The following is a 27,022-nucleotide window of genomic DNA, read 5'->3' on the forward strand; positions in this document are numbered from 1 at the left end:
GCGATTTTGTGTCATTTTGGACCCATTTTGGGATAAAAGGGCCGGGGTGCAATTTCGGTCATTTTGGACCCTTTTTGGGGTCAAGTGCCGGGGGGGTGCGATTTTGTGGCATTTTGGACCCTTTTTAGGATAAAAGGGCCGGAGGAGCGATTTTGTGGCATTTTGAACCCATTTTGGGATAAAAGGGCCGGAGGTTCAATTTTGGTCATTTTAGACCCTTTTCGGGGTAAAAAGGCCGGGGGTGCGATTTTGTAGCATTTTGGACTCTTTTTGGGATAAAAGGGGCGGTGGTTCAATTTTTTGTCATTTTGGACCCATTGCGGGGTAAAAGGGCCGGGGGTGCAATTTTGGTAATTTTAGACCCCTTTTGGGGTAAAAGGGCCGGGGTGCAATTTGTCATTTAGACCCTTTTTGGGGTAAAAGGGCCGGGGGTGCGATTTTGTAGCATTTTGGACCCATTTTGGGATAAAAGGGCCGGGGTGCAATTTCGGTCATTTTGGACCCTTTTTGGGGTAAAAGGGCCGGGGGTGCGATTTTGTAGCATTTTGGACCCTTTTTAGAATAAAAGGGCGGGGGGTGCAATTTTGTAGGATTTTGGACACTTTTTAGGATAAAAGGGCCGGGGGTGCGATTTTGTGTCATTTTGGACCCATTTTGGGATAAAAGGGCCGGGGTGCAATTTCGGTCATTTTGGACCCTTTTTGGGGTCAAGTGCCGGGGGGGTGCGATTTTGTGGCATTTTGGACCCTTTTTAGGATAAAAGGGCCAGGGGTGCAATTTGTCATTTTAGACCCTTTTTGGGGTAAAAGGGCCGGAGGAGCGATTTTGTGGCATTTTGAACCCATTTTGGGGTAAAAGGGCCGGGGTGCGATTTTGTGTCATTTTGGACCCATTTTGGGATAAAAGGGCCGGGGGTTCAATTTTGGTCATTTTAGACCCTTTTCGGGGTAAAAAGGCCGGGGGTGCGATTTTGTAGCATTTTGGACTCTTTTTGGGATAAAAGGGGCGGTGGTTCAATTTTGTCATTTTGGACCCATTGCGGGGTAAAAGGGCCGGGGGTGCAATTTTGGTAATTTTAGACCCCTTTTGGGGTAAAAGGGCCGGGGTGCAATTTGTCATTTAGACCCATTTTGGGGTAAAAGGGCCGGGGTGCGATTTTGTGTCATTTTGGACCCATTTTGGGATAAAAGGGCCGGGGGTTCAATTTTGGTCATTTTAGACCCTTTTCGGGGTAAAAAGGCCGGGGGTGCGATTTTGTAGCATTTTGGACTCTTTGGGGTAAAAGAGCCGGGGGGGCGATTTTGGTCATTTTGCACCCATTTTGGATAAAAGGGCCGGGGGTGCAATTTCGGTCATTTTGGACCCTTTTCGGGGTAAAGGGGCCAGGGGTGCGATTTTTTGTCATTTTGGACCCATTTTGGGATACAAGGGCCGGGGGTGCAATTTTTGTCATTTTAGAAACTTTTTGGGGTAAAAGGGCCGGGGGTGCGATTTTGTAGCATTTTGGACCCTTTTTAGAATAAAAGGGCGGGGGGTGCAATTTTGTAGGATTTTGGACACTTTTTAGGATAAAAGGGCCGAGGGTGCGATTTTGTGTCATTTTGGACCCATTTTGGGATAAAAGGGCCGGGGTGCAATTTCGGTCATTTTGGACCCTTTTTGGGGTAAAAGGGCCGGGGGTGCGATTTTGTAGCATTTTGGACCCTTTTTAGAATAAAAGGGTGGGGGGTGCAATTTTGTAGGATTTTGGACACTTTTTAGGATAAAAGGGCCGGGGGTGCGATTTTGTGTCATTTTGGACCCATTTTGGGATAAAAGGGCCGGGGTGCAATTTGTCATTTTAGACCCTTTTTGGGGTCAAGTGCGGGGGGGTGCGATTTTGTGTCATTTTGGACCCTTTTTAGGATAAAAGGGCCAGGGGTGCAAATTTGTCATTTTAGACCCTTTTTGGGGTAAAAGGGCCGGAGGAGCGATTTTGTGGCATTTTGAACCCATTTTGGGGTAAAAGGGCCGGGATGCGATTTTGTGTCATTTTGGACCCATTTTGGGATAAAAGGGCCGGGGGTTCAATTTTGGTCATTTTAGACCCTTTTCGGGGTAAAAATGGCCGGGGGTGCGATTTGTAGCATTTTGGACTCTTTTTGGGATAAAAGGGGCGGTGGTTCAATTTTTGTCATTTTGGACCCATTGCGGGGTAAAAGGGCCGGGGGTGCAATTTTGGTAATTTTAGACCCCTTTTGGGGTAAAAGGGCCGGGGTGCAATTTGTCATTTAGACCCTTTTTGGGGTAAAAGGGCCAGGGGTGCGATTTTGTAGCATTTTGGAACCATTTTGGGATAAAAGGGCCGGGGTGCAATTTCGGTCATTTTGGACCCTTTTTGGGGTCAAGTGCCGGGGGGGTGCGATTTTGTGGCATTTTGGACCCTTTTTAGGATAAAAGGGCCAGGGGTGCAATTTGTCATTTTAGACCCTTTTTGGGGTAAAAGGGCCGGAGGAGCGATTTTGTGGCATTTTGAACCCATTTTGGGGTAAAAGGGCCGGGGTGCAGATTTTGTGTCATTTTGGACCCATTTTGGGATAAAAGGGCCGGGGGTTCAATTTTGGTCATTTTAGGCCCTTTTACCCCATTGCGGGGTAAAAGGGCCGGGGGTGCAATTTTGGTAATTTTAGACCCCTTTTGGGGTAAAAGGGCCGGGGTGCAATTTGTCATTTAGACCCTTTTTGGGGTAAAAGGGCCAGGGGTGCGATTTTGTAGCATTTTGGACCCATTTTGGGATAAAAGGGCTGGGGTGCAATTTCGGTCATTTTGGACCCTTTTTGGGGTCAAGTGCCGGGGGGGTGCGATTTTGTGGCATTTGAACCCATTTGGGGTAAAAGGGCCGGGATGCGATTTTGTGTCATTTTGGAACCCATTTTTGGGATAAAAGGGCCGGGGGTTCAATTTTGGTCATTTTAGACCCTTTTCGGGTAAAAGGGCCCGTGGGTGTGATTGGGAGCATTTTGGACCGTTTTTAGGATAAAAGGGCCGGGGTGAAATTTTGTAGCATTTTGGATCCTTTTTGGGGTAAAAGGGCCGGGGGTTCAATTTTGGTCATTTTAGACCCTTTTTTGGATAAAAGGGCCAGGGTGCGATTTTGTGTCATTTTGGACCCATTTTGGGTAAAAGGGGCGGTGGTTCAATTTTTGTCATTTTGGACCCATTGTGGGGTAAAAGGGCCGGGGGTGCAATTTTGGTAATTTTAGACCCCTTTTGGGGTAAAAGGGCCGGGTTGCAATTTGTCATTTAGACCCTTTTTGGGGTAAAAGGGCCGGGGGTGCGATTTTGTAGCATTTTGGACCCTTTTTAGGATAAAAGGGCCAGAGGTGCGATTTTGTGGCATTTTGGACCCTTTTTAGGATAAAAGGGCAATTTGTCATTTTGGACCCATTTCCAGATAAAAGGGCCAGGGGTGCAATTTTGGTCATTTTGGACCCATTTTGGTATAAAATGGCTGGGGGTGAGATTTTGTTGCATTTTGGACCCTTTTTGGGGTAAAAGAGCCGGGGGGGGGGCGATTTTGGTCATTTTGCACCCATTTTGGGATAAAAGGGCCGGGGGTGCAATTTCGGTCATTTTGGACCCTTTTCGGGGTAAAGGGGCCAGGGGTGCGATTTTTGTCATTTTGGACCCATTTTGGGATACAAGGGCCGGGGGTGCAATTTTTGTCATTTTAGAAACTTTTTGGGGTAAAAGGGCCGGGGGTGCGATTTTGTAGCATTTTGGACCCTTTTTTAGAATAAAAGGGCCGGGGGTGCGATTTTGTGTCATTTTGGACCCATTTTGGGATAAAAGGGCCGGGGTGCAATTTCGGTCATTTTGGACCCTTTTTGGGGTCAAGTGCCGGGGGGGTGCGATTTTGTGGCATTTTGGACCCTTTTTAGGATAAAAGGGCCGGAGGAGCGATTGTGGCATTTTGAACCCATTTTGGGATAAAAGGGCCGGAGGTTCAATTTTGGTCATTTTAGACCCTTTTCGGGGTAAAAAGGCCGGGGGTGCGATTTTGTAGCATTTTGGACTCTTTTTGGGATAAAAGGGGCGGTGGTTCAATTTTTGTCATTTTGGACCCATTGCGGGGTAAAAGGGCCGGGGGTGCAATTTTGGTAATTTTAGACCCCTTTTGGGGTAAAAGGGCCGGGGTGCAATTTGTCATTTAGACCCTTTTTGGGGTAAAAGGGCCGGGGGTGCGATTTTGTAGCATTTTGGACCCATTTTGGGATAAAAGGGCCGGGGTGCAATTTCGGTCATTTTGGACCCTTTTTGGGGTCAAGTGCCGGGGGGTGCAATTTTGTGGCATTTGGACCCTTTTTAGGATAAAAGGGCCAGGGGTGCAATTTGTCATTTTAGACCCTTTTTGGGGTAAAAGGGCCGGAGGAGCGATTTTGTGGCATTTTGAACCCATTTTGGGGTAAAAGGGCCGGGGTGCGATTTTGTGTCATTTTGGACCCATTTCAGGAGAAAAGGGCCGGGGGGTGAAATTGGTCATTTTTCACCCATTTTGGGGTAAAAGGACCGAGGGTGCTATTCTGGTCATTTAGGACGCATTTTGGGGTAAAAAGGGCCAGGGTGCAATTTGTGTCATTTTGGACCTATTTCGGAGTAAAAGGGCCGAGGGAGACATTTTGGACCCTTTTTGGGGAAAGCGGGCAGGGGGTGCAATTTTGGTCATTTTGGACCCATTTCATGGTCTCTGGGCACAAAAGAGGGCAAGCAGGCTCTATCGGCTCGTGCCTGTCTGCCTCTCCTTGTTGGCCTTCCAGATATGGTAATGGCCTGATGGGAAAACCAGCAATTGGGTAGTGTATACTGTGCTGGAGGCACAACACCCACTAACTCCTGAAGATGGCTCAATTAGAGAAGAGCAAAATAGGTAGATACAGGTGTATACTGCACTCAGGTCACAGACAACACCCAGAAACTCCTGTGCAGATGGCTGAAAGCTCTATTACAGAAGAGCAAGAATGCTAAATCAGTGGATAACGGACGTTTATACTGAGTTGAAGATACAGAGAACACCCACTAACTCCTGCAGACACCAACACACTACACCAGGCCACCGCGCGGGCAGTCTTATATAGTGTGGGGCCTGTACTACACACAGCCTGAAATACGATTAGCCACAGGCATCCATGTGGCCAATCATGGCTCTCCTCGCTGCCGGCGCTGTGATTGGCCAAGCATGCAGCGTCACAATGCATGCTTGGCCAATCTCGAGCCAGCAATCCACTGCGATGGCACAGTGCATTGTGGGCCGTGAGCGCCACACGAATTTGGCGTGAACGGCCCACAGAGTTCTGGCTTCACTGAACACCAAGCTCATCCCTATTGGAGAGTAATGTGGCAGAAATCGGACACTGTTGCCGTCTCACACTGGTGGGTTTAGAGACTGATCACCACCATAGCAATACAATACCAGAGCTGCCACATCAGACAATGGTTGGCAGCACTGACATCGGAGTAGACAGCAATCACATCATTTCAAGGTCAATCAGTGGCCCAGTACAATGGATTAGTAATCTGTCCCCAGCGGTGATCTCACTGCACATCAACACCAGAAACAGGCTGCACTGGTGTGTCCTTTTAGAATGATGCCCGTCCTACACGGGCACATGAGGTAGTCAATGAACATTCATGAGTTTGTATGTCATCTGGTTGTACATTGATCCTATGAGGTTTATTAGGATTTGTTACCTGCCTCTTTGATCCTTAACCAGTCTTGCTAATTGACAAAACACATTGACTTTAAGGGATCCGCCATCACCAGGCCATATGAGAATACTTGGCCTATGTATTGTATGTTAGGTTATCCTGCAGGGTAGTTGATATAAAATTTAAGGTCATGAAAATGTGAATTTTAACCAAACTGGAATAAAATTATGTTTTAATATGTGCATGCTCTCATTCTGTACCAGTGAAGTCTAATGAAAGTGTAAAAAGAAAAAACGATGTTAAAGTTGTACATTTTACAAAGTTAAGCAAAGATGGTTCCTTCCCCCTCAATTGTCTTTATAGGATTTAATTACCATGTAATCTAAGTACAAGCACACTACCCATCTAGTTAAAACATAGTAAAGAATGGACGACATTTCTCATGTTTAATAATCATGTCAACATTTATTCTTTAGCCATGTACAATTGTTTTTATTTCACATTGCAATCAGAAGACGCTGGCCCTTTAAGCAAATCAGAAAGGCTACTGCCCAATAGTGATTGGGAACCTTTGCATTTCAGATGTTTTGGAACTACATTTCCCATAATGCTCAACTACACACAAGCATCATGGGAAATGTAGTCACATCTGGGGTGCCAAGGTTCACCGTCACTGGCCCAATACCACCACAGAAAAATAAAAATAAAAAGCAAGTTAAAAAACAAAAAACAAGAAGAAATCAGATTAAGTGATAAAATGAGGTCTCTGGGATGATTGAAGTTCACCTCGGCCTTGCTTGCAAACGAACACTCCAAGTATAGTAGCAAAAGTTGTAGACAACAGCTAAAAAACAAAGGAGGAAAGGTATAGTGTTAGAGACAAAAGATTTGAAAGTACATTTCCAGCCATATTTGCATTACACCTACTTTTACATTCGTTAAATGTTGCCATTAATATAGCATAGCTTAGGAAGGTCAACCAGTAATATTTAAAAGCCACCCAACTTTCTTAATTCCTACATGCTCTCCCCACTTTGGTACAGTGTATATTCAGACCCCTCCTAAACATAACAGTTCCTGGACATCTCCATCAACTTATCAAGGATAGGCAAAGTGTAAAAAAAGGTTCATTATACCAGATGCTGATGGAAATTGAATAGTGCCAATGTTGGCTTAGCCCTTCTATAGTCTGTATGCAATCCGTTTCCAGCCATAGGGTTTCCGTAAATGACCTGCAGAAAGCCCGTATTGACCATTTATAAAGATTCTGAATGAAGAGAGCATATGGACCAGACACTTACCAAAAAAACCCAACCCTCTGCCCGCCCCCCCCCCCATGCTTTCGTTAAGCTTATGTGCATGGTCTAAAGGACAGATCAAAAGATCAACCCTTAATTTACCATTGTACCCTTTACAAAGATTTCCTGGAAATATTATGTATGGATGCTTACCAATCTCCCACACCAGTCTTGCCAGAACCTAGCAGTGTTGCTCAGCCAGCCATCTGAATGAAATGGAGGTACCGTTAAAAACAAAGGATAAAAGGCCTCTAAAACAAGTAAACAAACTCCACTGCAAGGCCCGGCTCACATGGATGTGACAGACATTGTAAAACCACAATATGCATTCCTAGCTGGGCTCTTGAAGAACCAGCAGTGAATCAACCAATATTTTTAAAATCCCTTTAACTGCCCCAGTGTCTCAGATTAAATAAATAAATAGCTGCGCTAATGGGACCAAAGCCTGCAACCAACAGAACATTTGCATTCTTCACTGCATCAGGGTGGGCATAAAATGACCAGCAAAGGGGAATCACTGGCATTGTATACAACCACCACTAGAATGAGCTTCAGGGATCTACAAGAAAATACTCCAACTGAGAACAAAGTGGGCAGAGAAACAAAGTGGGCAGAGAAACAAAGTGGGCAGAGAAACAAAGTGGGCAGAGAAACAAAGTGGGCAGAGAAACAAAGTGGGCAGAGAAACAAAGTGGGCAGAGAAACAAAGTGGGCAGAGAAACAAAGTGGGCAGAGAAACAAAGTGTGCAGAGAAACAAAGTGCGCAGAGAAACAAAGTGCGCAGAGAACAAAGTGTGCAATCTGTTTAACTGCCTTCGCGTAGCTTCACAGCAAGACCAACCATTTAAACCTATTTGTTAGATGGGAATGGCACATGTTAGAACACTTATGCCCTTAAGGGAAAAGGTCTAACACAATACCAAAAAGTCTGACCCAAGAATAAGAGTATTGATGTTGGCTTGGTCCAAAGTGTTCCTTGACTCTAGTATGGTGCCCTCACACTTTAACCAAAAAACACCATGGAGCATTCCAAATCAACACTCTGTATTCCCAGGAAGAAAGAATGTGCAGTCAAAGAATTCCCCCAGTCGCATCATGAGCTATGATTGAGTCCCTAGACCAACTTCCAAGCCGCACTGCAGCAGAGGGCAAGAAGACTGAATCAGCCCTAGAACTGACCTTCATGAAGATCTGGGCACTCGCCCTCAATCAAGCAAGGACTGAGACTGGCCCAGTCTCCAAGCCCTCTGCTACAGAGAAGCCCATCGACCAGCCCAGTTTCCCAATCATAGCTCACAATAGGAAAGGCAAGACAGTCTCAGAACAGCAGACCCTTTTACTTGCAGAGAGCAGGGGCTCTCTGGAGACTTTCCCAAGAGGTTTTAGAGTAAAATAAATGCTCAGCCATCTATCCCCGTATATGGCAGAAAGAAGCTTCTAGAAACCGATAACCTGCAAGGTAAGCACAAAAGGTGGATTAAAGAGGCCAACAGAGTCTGAAGGAGCAGTGTTGCAGTGCCCTGCCCTGCTCCAACAAAGCTCAACCCACAACCTAGGAGCAAATTTCTACCCAGGGACTTCCAACTGAACAAGTACTTTGCTCTTAGACCCCAACATCTAAGGGTTATGATTAAAAGCTCATAACCCTGCTGAAACCTAGCAAACCAAGCTAGACTAGTATCCTAAATTCATTTGTGGGTCCACAGTGTGGCTAACCCAAGCCAAGAGTTTGAATAAAAGCTCAGAACTCTGGTGAAACCTAGCAAACCAAGCTAGACTAGTATCCTAAATTCATTTGTGGTTCCACAGTGTGGCTAACCCAAGCCAAGAGTTCGAACAAAAGCTCAGAACTCTGGTGAAACCTAGCAAACCAAGCTAGTATCCTAAAATTCATTTGTGGGTCCACAGTGTGGCTAACCCAAGCCAAGAGTTCAAACAAAAGCTCAGAACTCTGCTGAAACCTAGCAAACCAAGCTAGGCCTTCATCCTTAATGAGTTTTGGTACCCACCATCCACAAATGCTGCAGGACAAGAGAAGGGATTCCATCATGCTTGAAGTGTTCAGCCGTCAACTTGAAGCGGTCAAGGCTTCCAATAGAAACCAAGTTGTTCATGTCAACATGTCTACAAAAGATAGAAGTTTGAGGTTAAGGTTAAATATAAAAAGGTTAATAAAGTTTATAAAAGTAATGAAAGGGGCTCACCGACTACCCAAAATTGACCTGCTGTTCTGCTCAACACCTGGCTTCATGTGTTTCAGGTCACCCTCAAGTGGGCAGATCATGAAAGTCTAGAAGTCTCTGCATACTTGTGTAGAGTATTAGTATGACAGCCAAGCAACTGAAATTTTCAGGAGAAAACCACAATAGAAGCCTATATGGCTTCCTATGCCTAGTTCCAAAAACACACAAATAAAACCACCCTAGATAATTCCATACTGGGAGCATAGTGAAGATGTTTTGCTTCACTTTGCTATGGCTTACTGAACAGTACAGGAACTAATGGACTTGTTACCTGGCTAATGTGGCTTTAAAATGTTAATCAAAAAGAAAGCATTCTGCAATTGTCAGAATCTTCTATTTCTCAGGTCACACTCAAAGTGTTGAGGCCAAAGCACCAGAGAGACAGAACAAACCCACAGACTTGAGCAATGGCAGCCTCCATACTTCATGATTAAGGGAACCCCAGGCGTCAGGTAGAAAAAAAAAAAAAAAAACACCCCCCACCGAATCCTGGTGCTTGAGCTGCCACAAAAATGCTCTACACCCCACACACCCCAGGCTCCATTTGATGATCTGTGGGCCTGAGACTGGCATAGATGCCCATCTGCTGTCCCCTTCTTGCTGCTGACCCATAAGTGACATCACTCTTCCAGGCCCCACTGACAATTTACCTAGCCGTCAAGGCCAGGAAAGAATGTAATGCAGTGCGATGTGCATTGCTTTACATTCAGTGGAGCACAGGACAACATGCAGGGTTTCAGACCCTGGGTGTCTCATTTAAAGAGAAACTTAAAACATAGGCGATTGTTCCGCCTATGATTGGCTTTTGTAAAAAAATTGCGTAACTTTTTTTAAGGCGTTTTTGAACTCAAATTGGGCATTTCCTAGTCCCCTGCGGCATTGTGTGACAAATTGAGGAACATGTTACACCCATAAGCTTGACTGGCAACTAACTTTATCTCCTACAGAATTGCACACAGTGAGTGTGGTGTTAAGCTGTACTAAAGCCAAAAAAAGCTCACCAATTTTTTCCCAAAGTGGTGGCTGCATTAGTTTAGGTTTTTATTCCTATACAGATTAGTTTTATCAAGACTGAAGTTATAGCTGGCTATTGTAGCAATATATGTTAATGCAATTGAAGCAAACTTTCATACCCATGCAATACGTCTACGCACTTTCTAAAATTACAGTAAATTGACCTTTAGAATCTAGGGCCTGGAATGTGCCCACTGAGAATAAACCATGCCAAATAGTTAGGTATTAGGGGAGAAATTGTTGGTGTCATGGGAGAAATAGTGTCCCATGTTTGTGAGTGAAGAGATACTGCCCTCATGGCCTTGAGGCCTAATTTCTGCCACTGACAAAGGCAAGCAAAAGGAGCACATCTGGCTCCAGGCTGCAGCGAGACCGCTGGTCTATTGTAACCCACTAGTTTGAGAAACCGCTTCAGGATAGACTTTCTGGTAGTGTTAAAGATGTATACAATACCAGGATTTGGTACCTAAACTCTATCAAAACACAGTTCACTTAGGGTCCTTTCACACGGGGCGGATCAGTTCTGATCCGCCCCGTGGATATCCGTTTGCTCAGCGGGGATCACTCCGTCGATCCCCGCTGAGCAGGGAGATGACCGGTCCGTCTCTGCACACTGCGCAGGGACGGATCTGTCACAGCGCCGCTCTCCCCTATGGGAGATCGGATGACGACGGACCGCAGTGCCCGTCGTCATCCGATCCGCAGACGGATGGAAAAATGGAATTACGTACCGGTAATGTCCTTTTCCAGGAGTCTTTCAGGACAGCCACCTTTGAGAGACACTGGCTCCTCCCCTCTTAGGAAACACCGCCTTGATTTTCATGATTTAAGCCTCCTCCTCCCTTCGTTCCTCAGTTCTTCCAGAGTACCTCCGGCCAACTGGGGAGACACAAGAACACGTCAAATAAACAAACTTTTAAGTCTTACCTGACGGCCTCATGTAATGAGTTCCCGATGATCTGCAAAAAACTTGGGTGGGAACCGGTGCTGTCCTGAAAGACTCCTGGAAAAGGACATTACCGGTACGTAATTCCATTTTTCCCCAATCGTCTTTCAGGACAGCCACCTTTGAGAGGATAAGCGAGTACCCTGTCTTAGGGTGGGACCTACTGCTTGCAGCACCTTGTGACCAAAGGGCTTGGTCTTTGGCTGAGAGAAGATCCAATCTATAGTAGAGGTCGACCGATATGGGTTTTTCTCTGGCCGATGCCGATGCCGATATTTAGAAATCATGGCGGCCGATAGCCGATATATGATGCCGATTTTTTTGGGCCGATATGTTAGGCCGATTTTATTTTATTTATTTATTTTTAATCCCCCTTGATCTAACACACCTTTCCCACTGGGGCGTTTTAAGGCGCTTTTGGGCTAAAAATAGCGCCTGTAAAGTGCCTGTAAAATGGCTCCCCTGCAGTCTGTGTGAAAGACAGAGTGCTTTCACACTGAGGCGATGCGCTGGCAGGATCTTAAAAAGAAGTCCTGCAAGCAGCACGTTTGGAGTGGTGTATACCGCTCCTCCACCACTCCTGCCCATTGATATGAATGGGCATCACTGCTGGAGTGCATGCAATGCGATTTGGCAGCGGTGCTTCATGGGCTCATTTAACCTCTTCCTTGGCCGCTAGCTGGGTTATATGTGCCCCACTAGCAGCCAAATAGCACCGCTAAAATGATGGTAAAGAGCCGCTAAAACTTGCGTTTTACCATCAACGCCTGCCCGCTCCAGTGTGAAAGCGGCCTTCATACGTGATACAGAAAATTTCTTACACTTAAACATTTATTAAACAAAACAAACCTCCAATCAGTTTACTTGTATGTATGATTTAGATAAAAAAATATATATATATATATATATATATATATATATATATATATATATATATATATATATATATATATATATATATATATATATATATATATATATATAAAATAAAAACAGGTAGTCAAAACTTTTGGACAAAAAAAAAAAAATGGGCTAACTTTACTGTTTTTATTTTATTTTTATTTTTTAAATGGTGTATTTTTTTTCCCAAAAAAATGCATTTGAAAGACCTCTGTGCAAATGCTGTGTGACATAAAATATTGCAACAACCGCTATTTTATTCCCTAGGATCTCTGCTAAAAAAATATATATCATTTTTGGGGGGTCTAAGTGATTTTCTGGCAGAAAACACAGGATTTTTACTTGTAAGCAACAAGTGTCAGAAAAGATTTTGTCTTTAAATGGTTAAACTGAGAACTTCCACACACAGAGATGACCTAATTCATTCAAGTGTAAACATTGTATCATTTAGTTCTTTTCTTGGCAGCCTGCCCAGAGTGGAGGAAAGGGTTGCTATGACGACTCAGTCAACTTTGAAATGACTTCTGTATAGAAGACAGTCTAAGTCCCGCTGTAGTTCTAAATCGGCTTTTTATCAGCACAAATCAGCCGATGCCGATTATTTAAAAAAACGGCAAATATCGGCCGATATATCGGCCGGCCGATATATCGGTCGACCTCTAATCTATAGTGCTTCACGAACGTAGAAAACTTGAACCACGTTGCGGCTCTACAGATCTGTTCAGGAGACACACCAGCCCACATTGTCTGCGGAGTTGCCGCTGTCCTGGCTGAGTGTGCTTTAATTCTAACTGGAGGCTTTAAATACCCCAACCGCGCAAGTCTGCCCAATGGCTGACCTTAATCATCTGGTTAGCGTACGTCTAAAGGCTTTGGAACCCTTCCTAGCCCCTGGAAGTAACACCAAAGGTAAATCAGACTTCCTGAACTGGCTTTATGTAACCAAAATAATGAAGGACACGTCCAAGAAGATGTGTCCTGTTCGCTCACTGGTTTTGAACGAAAAATAGGCAGCATAATCTCTCGGACTCTCTGAGGATTAGAGACTACCATTAGGTAAAAAGGCCAGAATGATCTTAAAAACTGAATGGTCTGGAAAGGGAGTGCCTTAACAGAAAAGGTTTCGAGTTTACTCACTTTCCTTGCCGCAGTGATCGCCACAAAAAAACACAGTTTTGAGAGTGATCAACCATAACCAGCCAGATTCCAATTGCTGAAAAAGGTTCCTTTGTGGGAACCTGTAAAACTAATGAGTGACCCCGACTGGGAAGGGGGCGACCAAAGGCTTGGTCTTTGCCTACTTAAGGCTCTAAGAACCTTACTATACCAAGGTCTGATGTTAGATGCCCTTCCAGGAATACGCTAAAAGCGAAAACCTGACTCTTCAATGTTTATGGGGCTAAACCTTTATCTGCCCCTGACTGCAGGAACTCTAGAACGGCTACGAGGCTGTGCACATTGAAGGAGTTCTTTGAGCATCAGCTGTTGAACCGTCTCCATACCTTCAAGAAAATGGTCTGAGTTTCTATTTACCTGCAATTCAGAAGAGTGGCTATTAAACAGTCTGAGACCTCTTTGCCCTTCAGCAATTCCTTCTCAGTAGCCAAGCTGCAAGAATCCACCTGGGGACCGCAGACTGGACCCTGGGAGAAGGGACACTCCTAGACCGGGAAAACCCGGGGGGGGGGTTCCCCTGACAGGCCCTTCAGAATGGAGAACCACGGCCTCCTGGGCCCAAGAGGTGTGATTAAAAAATAGGTAGTAATCTCCACCTGAAAACTTCCCTGACCCTGCAGGAATCAGAACGGGAGGGGAGAAAGCATAGCACTTAGAGAAACCCTAACTCTGTGCTTTAGTGTGTCTGCTCCCGACCTCCCATCTCCCCTGTTCATGGAACAGGAGATGGCTTCCTTTGCGTTTTCCCTTGAGAAAAAGAGAGGTCCATCCAAGGAATCCCCCAACTCTGGGTGATCCATTCGAAGAACCTCCTGCTTGAGAACCTGGTTGCTCTGAGGAAATCTAAAATCAGGATTTGCTCTCCTTCAAAACAGATCACTGAAAAGACAGGATTTCAATATTCGGCCCATCTGAGGATGGCCTTCGCTAGGACCCATAAAGGATCCGCTCCAGGAGTCCCCATCCTGTCGACGCAAGCCACTGCCAAGGGATTGTTTCCATGACTCTTACATGAAGTCTCCAGAGAACTCTGAGAGGTCCTGAGAACCAGATCTACTGTTCTCAACTCCCTCCAATTTGAGGATCTCTTAGATTCCTTCCTCTCCCAGGTACCCTGTACCAAACAGGAGTCTAGGTGTGTACCCCAACCTAAGCCGTTCGTATCGGTTGTAACCACCCTGGATACTGGGAAACTCCATTCTAGGTCTTGTAACAAACGTGCTCCCTTTCCCAAAGGGACCTCTTTACCTGAGTTGGAACCAAAGAGTCCCAAGACCCCTGACTGTGGTCCCAAATCTTCAAGATGAATAGTTTACAGAGGACGGTAACATGACCTCGTCCACTGAACTGCTAGGAGCGTGGCTGTCAGTAAACTCAACCTGCCTAACTGAGTTTTTGACAGTTGCCCTGGAGAAACAACAGTGCTCTGTCTATCTTCTGGATCTTCTCCAAGGAGGGAAGACCTTTTGTTCTGTTGAGCCCAGCACCTACCCCAGGAAGGTGACCCCCTGGTAAGGAATTTAAGTTGGGTTTCTCTAGGTTCAGAGGCCAACCCAGGCTCACAAACAGGTCTTTTGTTACCTGTTGATCCCAAATCGACTGCGTCAGAGAAGGTACAAACCGGAGAAGATCTTCAGGACACACGATCACCGAGACTCCCCTGAGACGCAGGAATGCCAGAACTTCTACCATCACTTTGGTGAAGATAGGAGGAGGAAAGGGATAGCCCAAAAGGGAAGTGCTTTGAACTGAATGTGTAGCACCCCTACAGAAGTTATCACTGCCAGCCTAAGGAAACGCTGGTGGTTCTCTGCAATGGGAATATGCAGGTATGCATCCATACTATCCATGCCCTGAAAAAGTTTTGGTGGAAGAGGTGCCCTCACCCAGTGACCAAAACCAACGAAAGCCATCTGTAGGTGACTAAGACACACAGACGTTTCAGGTTCAGGATGAGCCTGAATTTTCCCAAAGGCTTGTGAACCACAAAAATGTGAGAATAGGAGCCCTTTCTATATATCCTGCTGGGACCTGTATTACCACTTCCTGTTCCTCTAACTCCTGAAGAGGAAAGAAGGGCACATTTTGGCAGCTCAGTGACAAGGAGTCTCAAAAGAGGAGAGCTCTGAAAACTCCAAACGGTAACCTCTTACGATGATTCCCAACACAAACTGATTGGAGGTGATCATCTCCCACTGGGGGAGGAAGGCCCCTTTTTTACTGCTCCCCATATTTCTTCTTAAGGGGAAAGGCCTTTTTCTTATCAGCCGTGCGATCTAGCACTGCTTCAAGACCTGGCCCAAACAGCAGTAAACAGTAGCAGTAACAGCAGTCTCCTGTAAAAAGGATTCCAGAGCTTTGCTTTGGACGCCTTGTCCCCCTGCCATGTCTTCAGCCTTAAGGCCCTCCAGGCTGAGTTGGCCAGAGCCGAGGACCTTGCATACATTCGCATGGATTGAGTCGAAGCACCCGCAGTGTATGCTGACTCCTTAAGCACCATGGGAGAGGAGGATAGAAAAGTCTCCTCTGCTGTCATTGCTTCATGCATTAATCTGGATAAGCCAACACTTCATATTACGAGCCACCACTGTGGCTTCTATGTCAGGCTTAAAGATTTTCTTATTATAAATCCCAGGCATCCTTCAGAAGTGAATCCATCCAACAGCAGGTTTCCTGTAAAAAGGATTACACAGAGCTTTTGCCTTGGACGCCTTGACCCCCTGCCATGTCTTCAGCCTTGGAGCCCTCCAGGCTGAGTTGGTCAGAGCCGAAGATCTTGCATACATTCGCCTGGATTGAATCGAAGCAGCGTATGCCAACACCTTAAGCAGTATGGGAAAGGAGGATAGACTTCAGAAGTGAGTCCATCATTTCAAACATAGGGTCTGAAAGTATTCCCATGTCCCTGAGGACAGGTCAGTATGCCTGGACGTCTGAAGAAAGGTAGTCTCTAACCTGGGAGATTCTATACCAGACAAGAGCTTCCTCTTCCGCCCAAGAAAAAACCTTTGCTTTAAAGCACCAGAAAAGAAAGGTTTTCCTTCGGGACCCCGCCATCCTGATGGCATCGATCAAGACATCATGAACCGGGAACACCCGCTTCCCCCAGGTCCTAGTACATCTGATCGTGGGGTGACAATGCCTTCTTCCTAAAGTGGTATGAATATCTCTCAAGAGCTTATCCACTTCATCCAGGGGGAAGTTTATATCGAGGGGTTCTTTTGGGTTCCCCACCCAAGCCCTCACCTTTATCAGAGTCCCTTGGGAGTCTGAGACGGCACTGTCAACTTCTTCCTCAACTTCCTCTCTGGAACCCTCTAGACTCTCCCTTAACCTGCAGGAGGAACATCCATCGGTTAGGTGGAACACTCTGCTGTGCTGGTGAAAGAGTGCTCCGGAGCTGAGGCCATTGTAACCTTCACAGAAGCCGCCAGATATGCACCGTGTTCTGCTGCCTGTTTCCTAATGGCGCTCAAACAGGGACCTGAACCCTCTGAGGCCACTGGAACCTTAGGTTAAAGGTCTGACTGAGCTATCCGGTGCCTCAATACACTCTTTACCAAGTGCCTTTGAACCAGGGATTCCCCCAAAGAGGCTCTATATGAAGGACGCTCCCTCCTAGAACCAAAGGGAGACTTGCTCATGTCCTTCAGAGACCTAGAGATAAAAGAGCAGCATAAAATCCTAAAAAAACAAACACCAGCACTACTTAAGAGGACCACCGGGAGTGCCCTCCCCTAGGATCAATCTCCATCTGGATCCCAGACGCACTGCCCTTCCCCCCGACCACCTAGGGGGAAAAAACACCAGTGGAGCTACTGGTTGTAAGGTAAGGGAACCCCTCGCCAGGGCTTTTACCTTTGAGTGGCTGGTGCCGTTACTCCTGGAGCTCCCGAAGCCACTGCTTTGGACATTCTCCTGTTGAGGAAGAGTGGTACGAACGTGCCTCCAACAGCTACCTGTGCAACTGTAGAAAGAGAGGCTGCACCAGCCGAACGCTAGGTTCCCCTCCACGTGCCGCGTCCGGAACCGGAAGACGCGGATCCAACGAAGAGGTCCGCCCCCACCGGAATTGACGTCGCCCGCCAACCGGTCCGGCCTCTGGCTCCCAGCCGACTGGATACACAGGGGGGCCTTGGACGTCCTCGTTGCAGCGCCCCACTGGGCGAAACGCAGGGATGAACCTCCCCAAAAACTTCCTGCTTTCCCCAAGCGAAGATTGGAGTGCGTATAGAGAAAAAGGTCAGTCAAAAGTTCAGCTTCCCCAGCCGACCGGACTGCCTGTTCCGTTAAAACACCCGCGGGTGAACGGACGGACGACCCTGTAAAACTTCCTGCTTTCCCCAAGCGAAGTTTAGGGTGTATAGACAGTACGAACGCTTCAGCTCCCCGCTGATCCGACTGTCAAGGGCCGACCGATAGACGGTCGGGTAACCGAGTGGGGCCGGGGCTCCGCTCGGATAGCTTCAGTCTCACCAACCGAATTCAGCTAAGGTTCCTTAGCGATGTCTCCCCACCGGAGGAAACACCATAACTGAGGAACGAAGGGAGGAGGAGGCTTAAATCATGAAAATCAAGGCGGTGTTTCCTAAGAGGGGAGGAGCCAGTGTCTCTCAAAGGTGGCTGTCCTGAAAGACGATTGGGGAAAAATAGCTTTTTCCTCCGTTACACTTTTTCGGATCGGAGCGGGTCGGATGTCAGCGGACATGTCACCGCTGACATCCGACGCTCCATAGACCTCTATGGAGCACCCGTTCAGGTCCACCTGAAAAACTGACAGGCGGGCCTGAACGGGACATCAGTGTGAAAGAGGCCTTAAACTGTCCATTAGATTACTGCATTTATAAGCCAAATTTAACCCATACCTCCAATTTTTCATCTGTTCACCGTTTCCATATTTCACCCTTGATGGGCACCTCACCAGCTACAAAACAAAGGCAGTCATTAGAACCCCATAAAACACAATAAAAAAAAAAACATTTTGCAAGTACGATAAACTTGTTAACTACTTACCAATCTTGCAGTAGACAGTTCAGTCTTTTAAAGAGACACTAGAAAAGCAAAAAAGGTAAAGAGGAAAAAAAAAAAAAAAACAAACACACACACACACACACACACACACACACACACACACACACACACACACACACACCACCACCTCCTTATTGCCTCCAATAAAGCCACAAAAAGGTGCATTTCAGTATGGTGACCACAGTTACAGAGGTGAAAGAGCAGCAAATTTAATTAGAGTTCCACTCCAAAGTGGAACTTCCACTTGTACTCCTCCCCCTCTGGAGCCACATTTGGCACCCTTTGGTGAGGGGGGTGTAGTAGGGTTCCCTTACTTGCAATAGAGGTTCCATGCACCTGACATCGTTGGACTCCAGGACAGGCAAGTGTACAAAATTTAAAAAGTCAGCAGCTGTAGTATGTGCAGCTGCTGGCTTAAATTTTTTTGCAGCGGTGGGCAGACTGCTACTTTAAAACAAGATATTTCAAAATGGCAGTCTCCAAGTCTCCAAACTTTCTAAAAGGTCAATTTACTGTCCATGAGAATCTAAGGTGGCTGAAATGAGCCCGAGCATAAACCATGCCAGATCTTTAGGCATTATGGGAGAAAAAGTGCCCCAGGTTTGCGAGTGGAAGGAATACTGCCCCAGTGTCAGTAATTATGCCTCAAGGCCCAGATAAGGAAAGCAAAGGATCACATCTGGTCCCAGTGAGACCACTGGTCTATAAGTAACCCAACTAGTTTGAGGAACTGCTTCAGGATAGACTTTCTAGTAGTGTTAATCATGGAAAGGAGGGGGGACCTCCACAGGATTTGGTACCTAAACTATATCAAAACATATTTTCACTTAAAATGTCCTATAGATTGCATTTATAACCCCAATTTGATACATACCTCTAATTTTTCATATGTTTACAGTGTTGCCATAGTTCACCCTTGAAGGGCACCTCAGCTACAAAATAAGGTAGGCATTAGAACCCCATAACACAATTTATAAACCATTTTGCAAGCATTTTATATTAAAGCAGAAAAGCTTCATGAGATCTTTGAGTGAAGTTAGCCAATGAAAAGGTTGATGTTTTGCCATTTTGTGGGAATGGCACGTGCTAGACCCTTATCCCTTAAGAGGATAAGGCATCTAACCCAATACCAAAAAGTCTGACCCAAGAATAGCGTGCCAGTGTTGGCCTGGCCAAAGTATCTGTTGACGCTAGCATGGTGCCCTCATGCTCTAACCAAGAAAGACCAAGAACCATTCCAAGACCGACACTGTATTCCCAGGAAGAAAGGATGTGCAGTCGAAGATGACCCTCCCATTCCCATGATGTCCATGATTGACCTCCTAAACCAGCTTCCAAGCCGCACTGCAGCAGAGGGCAAGAAGACTGAATCGGTCCTAGCCCCGACCATCACAAAGGACTGGGCACTAGCCCCCCGATCCAGCAAGGACTGAGATTGACCCAGTCTCCAAGCCCTCTGCTACAGAGAAGCCCATCAACTAGCCAGTTAGCCAAACACAGTACAAAATAGGAAGCTCAGACCATTTAAGAACAGCAGACCCTTCACTTCCAGAGAGCGAGACCCAGGGCCCAAGCTCTCCATAGACTTCCCAAGAGGGATCAGGGAGTTAAAAGCCTAGCAGCCGGCTATAACTTGCAGAAGGATCCAGAGGAGAGCAAAAGAGACGAATCGGGACTCTCGGTAGGACAGGCCGGGGCAAGCAACACTGCCAAACCGAACTGCAAGACAAGCTCAGTCATTCAGCCTAGGAGTGCAATCTGAAGAGATATCAAACTGAACTAGGACTCGTCACTCCTAGACCCCAGAACCTGGGGACCACCAACAAGTGGTTAAACCCAAGCCCATGAGTTACGATAACAGTTCATAACTCAATTAGCAGTTTAACACTGGGTCCACATAAATGTGTGGCTAAACCCAAACGACAGTGTTTGTATGGGAACCTACCATGTGCTGCGGGGCCACAGAGGAAATTCCACGTTGCTTTGAGCTTTTCGTTCTCAGTAGTACCTAAACAAATAAATAAATGGCATCATGCCCACTGAAATCAAATGCTTAGCTCAAAATAGCTACTATAAACTTATGATAAATGTGGGCTCTAGCATTGCCGATAACGCTGGCTTCCTAGAGCTCATTATCACTTATCAAGTATGCAGATCTTGGATAAAAGCCCCAATCTGCATACTTGACTGGAATTAAACACCAGCATGACAGCCTGGTAACTAGTCTTGTCATATCAAATCATTTCATATACAAATATCGCTTTAGCAAAAAATGAAAAGATAATGCATTCAAAAAGGCAAAACAAAGTTGTGCTTTGAGTCATGCGTACACAGCCTTGCAACACAAAGTAATAACCACTGCCACACCTGCATGATATTGCAGCTTAGCCCATTATATTGGTCTGGCCAGTAAGGATGAGCTCAGGCATGTTCATAACCCGCACATGCAGAGCCCGCCAGGAAGTCAGCACTGCACAGAGATAATCACAGGCAGCGAGACATATTCCCACTCTACGGCTGTAGAGTTGGAGAAAGGTCTCACTGCCTATGATTAGCACTGTGCAGTGCCAATTTCCTGGCGGACTCTGCACATGTGGGTTGTGAACATGCCTGAACTCATCCTTACTGGCCAGCAGCCATCACAGATCCTTCCCCTTATGTCAGTGCTGCCAGTCCTACTTCAGACACCAGGAGGCTCAGGAGGGCAGGAGTCTGGTCATATGTTCATGTTAAGTGGCCAATTAGTTGCTAGGATAAGGAGATAGTCCTAGAAACGAGCCACTAGCAACATGAAAAGTTGGCCAGTTTCTGCACCCCATCCAGACCCACTATGTGCCCTGCTGTGTAACATAGGACTATAAAAAAAAAAAAAAAAAAAAAAAAAAAACTGGGGGGGGGGGGGGCGAGCATGCTTCCCACAAATTCACAATGATGGTGGGGGGGGGGGGCGCAGAGCATGCATCCCACATTCACATCCTTGATGCAAAGCCTGTTTCCATGTGTTCATCTCTAGAGATTCTAGAGATGAACACATAGAAACAGGCTTTGCATCAAGGATAAAGGCTGTGTGGCTCATGTGACAGTTCATCCAGAACTTCTGTGCTTTTGCCCTGTTGATCTCATTGACACTGAGATCTATAATTCTGGTAAGCGGCCCCCCTTCTCACTGGTGGAGGCGATTGCTTGGATTCCCTTTAACACAGAGCATTGTGGGTGTCAATTCCATATTTTCACTTTGGAAGAATCAACACTATCCTTTGGATATTATTTCTGGGACTCTTTGATTTTTTTTCCTCTAAAAATGTTTTAAAAATTGGGAAAGAAGTCCAGTAAAAAATCAATGAAGACATCTTTGGGTTGAGTGCTTTTCCTCGACCTTGCTGGCACACCAACACTGCTAGAAGTTCAGTTGAGCAAACTCATTGAAACGTAGGCAGGAGCTAAAAAAAAGAGGATAAAGGGTTAGAGATGAGACATTGATAAGCAATCCTTAAAGCCCATTTCCACATTGGCAGCTAAATTGTGTGATTTAGGAGGGGCACTGTGGAGACCATTAACGAAGTGGTGGTCAACTTTGACACCGAGGGCCTCAAGTGCATATGTATTGCCCATAAACTCTGCTCTGTTGGGACCACAAAGCCCGCAATCAAAAAGGGAAATCCTTTTCAACTACATTCTACTCTCCTCTAAGGTGGACATTAAATGAGGTTATACCCTGTGCAAACTAACAACTAGCTTCCTGACACCAATACATCCGGTGTGAACTTGCAGACTTATTCCAATAAATTAAATTTGGGAAGATTAAACCTATTAGTGTGGGAACGACATGTGTCATACCTTTTCCCCTTAAGGGGACAAGGCATCCTGACTCCATATCTTAAGCCTGACCCAAGAATAGGGAGCGTTGATTTTGGCCTGGCTGAAGTGTTTGTTGACTGTAATATAGTGCCCTCATACTCCAACCAAGAAAAACAAAGAACCATTCCAAAGAACACCACTCCATATTCCCAGGAAGAAAGGATGAACAATTATAAGAGAATCCGCCATTCCCACTGTAAGCCATAGTTAAACTTCTAGACTAACTGCCAGGATGCACAAGAGCAGCAGACAAGGAGACTGAATACAAACTAGCCTCGGCCTTCTCGGAGGAGTGGGCACTCCTCCCCCAATCCAGCAAAGACTGAGATTGACCCAGTCCCCAAAGCTGCCACTACAGAACAGCCTGGCAACCAGTCCAGATGCCCAACTACAGCTCACAGTAAAAATTTAAGACCGTCTTGCAACAGCTGACCCTTTACTTGCAGAGAGCGGGGGCTCCCTGTAGACTTTCCCAATAAAATTCATAAACTCAGCCATAGAATATATTGACTCCCTGTAGACTTTTCCCAAAGGGATCAGATTAACATTCTTGCTTAGCCCTGCAGAAACCAAATCCTTGAAACCGATGACCTTCAGGATAAAGCACAAGCCGTGAGTGAATGAGGCAGAGACTCGGGTGAAGCAGTGTTGCAATGCCCTGCTCCATCAAAGCTCCTTAACGCCCCAATAACCCACAACCCAAGGAGGAAGAGACTTCAGACTGAACAAGAAGCTCTGAGCCCAAAACTTAAGAGCTATGATAAAATTCAATGCACCCGCAGAGACTTACAGAGAGCGGGGAGCTCCCTGTAGACTTTCCCAATAAAATTCATAAACTCAGCCATAGACTATAGTGGCTAAAATAGTATAAGCCAATATAAAGCTTTGGGTCCACAAAAAAACTGAGTGGCTAAACCCATGCAGCAAGTTAGGATGAAAGCTCATAACTCTGCTTTAGACCTATCCTACTTGGCTATCTCCTTCCTAACTCAGAGTAACAAAGTAGTACATTCATTTTTGGGTCCACAACATTGAGTGGTTAAACCCAAGCAATGAGTTATGATGAAAAACTCACAACTCAGACAGATGATTGAGCTCTAGATTCTCGCTCTACTTCCTAATCCTGCGTAACCAAGTACATTCATTTTTGGGTCCACAACATTGAGTGGTTAAACCCAAGCAATGAGTTATGATGAAAAACTCACAACTCAGACAGATGATTGAGCTCTAGATTCTCGCTCTACTTCCTAATCCTGCGTAACCAAGTACAATCATTTTTGGGTCCACAAAATTCGTGTGGCTAACCCAAGCCATGCTTCCTACCATTTGCCAGTACTGCAGGAGCAGAAAAGGGATTTCATCTTGCTTTGACTGTTCATGGCCTTCCAACTAGTCATGGAAAAGAAAAAAAAGTTACAATGGAGTCATGCCTATGTATTCAGAGATAATGAAATCTGAGGTCCAATCTAAACCATGTCATGCAATACAGACTTTCACTGTGAACCCAAAATGCTTGCTGTATGGTTAAACCTGGCTTCAATGTGTTCCAGGGTCACTTAGCCCTGAATCTCTAGAGCCGTTAAAGCAGGAGTCAGTTTACGTTTAACCAGTGGGTTAAATGAAAAAAAAAAAAAAAAAAAAAAAATCAGATTCCTCCATCCAAATGCGGGAAGCCTCCCCGCTCATTTTATTTTGACAGCAGGGAGACTCCCTTGCTGTGAGGCTAAGTTCACACAATGCGATGCGAACAGCGTGATTCTTGTGTGAGTTCCTCCATCGCATGTCTCGCAGGCAGGTCACAATTCCCTCTACGAACCTCTGTGGGTGTCAATACAAAGTTAAAGTGGAAGTAAACTCATGGATTTAAACAGTTAAAAAAAAAAAAAAAAGCATGCCGGGAATGCCAACTGCACATTGGCTGAGAGCACAGCCAAACTATCAAACCATCCAATGGCTGGTGTCATAACAAATCACATGTGCAGCACCATAGCAGTTGAAGATTAAAACAAAGGCAAAGAAGGCAGCTTCCTTGGCTGAAAACGATAGGGGAGTTTACTTCCACTTTAATGACACCCCCAGTTCGGTTGTCAGTACGCGCTGTGAAATGGTGCAGGAATCGGATCGCATTTGATCCGATTCAATTCCAGTGCGGAGCAAAAAAGGGTCCTGCACCCTTTCGATCCAAATGCGATGCAAATTCAGCCATATATAATCTGTATGGTTGAATTCACATCGCACAGACATCATATGTGATCTGCACAGCAATACAGTGCTAAATCGCACGCGGATGTCCAACGCCGAGATCGTGTGAACCCAGCCACAAAATATACAAATCAGATTTGAATCCTACTGCCTCTGCAGCACTTATCGAGCCGGGATAAACCGACTTCTGTCCAGCCACAGTGGTCACACATTTAATTTGATACATACCTCTCAGTTTACTCTCAGACAGCATCGTGTTGCCATAATTCAGCCTTGGTGGGCATCTCGCCAGCTACAATATAAAATGTAAGCCTTAGGATCACATGAAAACATAAGCGGTTGATTTTGTATAGAAAAAAAGGGGTTTATCAGAACATCAATATTAAATACATTAGCAATACTGGCTCAACACTGAACTAGGGGGGAAGGCTCGCGTACCTCATCCACACCCCCAGGAGCTCAATCCATGGCAGACACTACCAACCGAACCATAACATCTCACTCTTAGGCACCAGGAACCTGGTCACCACCAGATCGTGTGGTTAAATCCAAGCCCATGAGTCACGAGAAAGGCTCATAACTCAGTTTAGCAATGAAATTAGCAACTCTGGTCCACAAAAAACATGTGGGCAAACTCAAAACTCAACGATAAAAGTTCATAAACTCGTCCCGTGTTTATAAAAAAAAAAAAAAAAAAAAAAATACTTACCATTTGCTGAAGTGGCAGGGCCAAAAGGAAATTCCGTATTGCTTTGGGCTTTTTTTTTCTCCCGCTAGAAAATTGAAAAAGATCATAAAATGATTACAGTAAGCTTGATCGCGCAACATGCCATTTGCATTTCACAGGAGGTCAGCGCGCAGAGGCCTCAGAAACAGAAGTAGCGTGAGCAGAGACAGCGTGAGCAGAGAGAGCGTGAGCAGAGACAGCGTGAGCAGAGACCTCATACGCAGGCGCAGCATGTGTCCCAGCACGCTTGTTGCCGCATGCGTCCCGACTTGTATGTGGCCAGCATACATCCCGACTCGCAAGGGTCAACATGCGCCCGACACGGAGGCCAGTGTTGGGGAAGCTCTCCGCAGACTTCCCCCAAGTGGGATCAGAGTGAAACTCGCCACCTGCATCTCTTTACAGAGAAGGAGCTCCTAGGAACCGGTAACCTTCATGGAATGCTGAACACTGATGTGAATGAAAGCCAACCAAGTTCTCCGCTGTGACAGGGCAGGGCATGCAACCCTGTCGACAATGAACTTGGGGGGGAAGGCTTGCGCATTTCATCCACACCCCCGGGAGCTCAATCCCTGCCAGATGCTTCCAACCGAACCATAACAGCTCACTCCTAGATCCCCAGAACCTGGCCACCTCCTGTGTTTTTTCATCTTACCATTTGCTGAAGCAGCAGGGCCACCAAGGAAATTCCACATTGCTTTGAGCTTTTTTTCCTCCCACTGGAAATTGAAAAAAAGATCATAAAGTGAACGATGGGGTCAATTCCACCAAAGTCGAATAAACCAAAATAGATACCATAACCCTACCAAGAAATAAGGAATCTAGCATTACCGACCTACCGAAAGGTGCTTCCTAAATCCCTTAGCTCCCCAGAAAAGTATCCATATTTGGAGAATGCCTAAACCTGCATACTTGTCTGGGGTTAAAGAACAGCATGACGGCAAACTGGTCATCCACAAAAACAGTGAAATGTTAACGAAGGCGCTAACCAAGTTTTCCAGTGTGACAGGGCAAGCAGCACTGTCAACAGCTAATTACATGGAAGGCTCGCTCACCCCACCCACACCCCCAGGAGCTCAATCCATGCTAGACACTACCAACCAAACCAGAACATCTCACTCTTAGGCCCCAGGACCCTGGCCACCACCAAATCGCGTGGTTAAATCCAAGCCCATGAGTCACGAGAAAGGATCATAACTCAGTTTAGCAATGAAATTAGCAACTCTGGTCCACAAAAACCATGTGGCCAAACTCAAAACTCAAGTAACGATAAAAGCTTATAAACTCGTCCCGTGTTTATAAAAAGCTTACCATTTGCTGAAGCTGCAGGGCCACCATAGGAAATTCCGTATTGCTTTGGGCTTTTTTTCTCCAGCTAGAAAATTGAAAAAGATCATAAAATGATTACAGGAAGCTTGATCGCGCAACATGCCATTTGCATTTCACAGGAGGTCGGCGCGCAGAGGCCTCAGAAACAGAAGTAGCGTGAGCAGAGACAGCGTGAGCAGAGACCTCATGCGCAGGCGCAGCGTGTGTCCCAGCACGCATGTTGCCAGCATGCGTCCCGACTTGCATGTGGCCAGCATACATCCCGACTCGCAAGGGTCAACATGCGCCCGACACGGAGGCCAGCGTTTGGGGGGGGGAAGCTCTCCGCAGACTTCCCCCAAGTGGGATCAGAGTGAAATTCGCCACCTGCATCTCTTTACAGAGAAGGAGCTCCTAGAAACCGGTAACCTTCATGGAATGCTGAACACTGATGTGAATGAAAGCCAACCAAGTTCTCCGCTGTGACAGGGCAGGGCATGCAACACCGTCGACACTGAACTTGTGGGGGGGGAAGGCTCGCGCACTTCATCCACACCCCCGGGAGCTCAATCCCTGCCAGATGCTTCCAACCGAACCATAACAGCTCACTCCTAGATCCCCAGAACCTGGCCAC

At 46.1% G+C, this 27,022-nt stretch overlaps 1 protein-coding gene and 1 long non-coding RNA gene across 11 annotated transcripts in view; both read right to left on the reverse strand.

Moving 5' to 3' along the window:
- Positions 1 to 27,022, reverse strand: part of LOC143942756 (uncharacterized) — a 156,764-nt gene that overhangs the window by 117,914 nt on the left and 11,828 nt on the right. For 2 of the 6 annotated variants that reach the window (XM_077464146.1, XM_077464142.1), the window contains 6 exons: positions 26,392 to 26,455; positions 25,736 to 25,799; positions 25,063 to 25,126; positions 24,582 to 24,645; positions 23,475 to 23,540; positions 21,327 to 21,733 (listed from right to left, as the gene is read on the reverse strand). In XM_077464146.1, the coding sequence (XP_077320272.1) occupies positions 24,596 to 24,645; positions 25,063 to 25,126; positions 25,736 to 25,799; positions 26,392 to 26,455 (242 nt within the window). In that variant the 3' untranslated portion in view covers positions 21,327 to 21,733; positions 23,475 to 23,540; positions 24,582 to 24,595. Of the gene's footprint in view, positions 1 to 21,326; positions 21,734 to 23,474; positions 23,541 to 24,581; positions 24,646 to 25,062; positions 25,127 to 25,735; positions 25,800 to 26,391; positions 26,456 to 27,022 lie in introns of those variants that run through there. The other 4 variants (XM_077464147.1, XM_077464144.1, XM_077464145.1 and 1 more) reach the window with 4 other exon arrangements.
- Positions 6,131 to 18,358, reverse strand: LOC143942050 (uncharacterized). 5 transcript variants are annotated; one of them, XR_013264657.1, is made up of 4 exons: positions 18,276 to 18,358; positions 18,128 to 18,186; positions 7,137 to 7,189; positions 6,131 to 6,529 (listed from the first exon to the last, which is right to left on the reverse strand). It is a non-coding gene; the product is annotated as an uncharacterized LOC143942050 (long non-coding RNA). The 5 variants fall into 5 exon arrangements; XR_013264654.1 differs by lacking the exon at positions 7,137 to 7,189 and adding an exon at positions 8,993 to 9,107; XR_013264658.1 differs by adding an exon at positions 8,993 to 9,107 and having other exon boundaries at positions 7,150 to 7,189; positions 18,128 to 18,353.

The sequence above is a fragment of the Lithobates pipiens genome, unplaced genomic scaffold (assembly GCF_037356315.1).
Source record: "Lithobates pipiens isolate NorthernLeopardFrog02 unplaced genomic scaffold, aLitPip1_a1.2 Scaffold_30, whole genome shotgun sequence".
Classification (NCBI taxonomy): domain Eukaryota; kingdom Metazoa; phylum Chordata; class Amphibia; order Anura; family Ranidae; genus Lithobates; species Lithobates pipiens.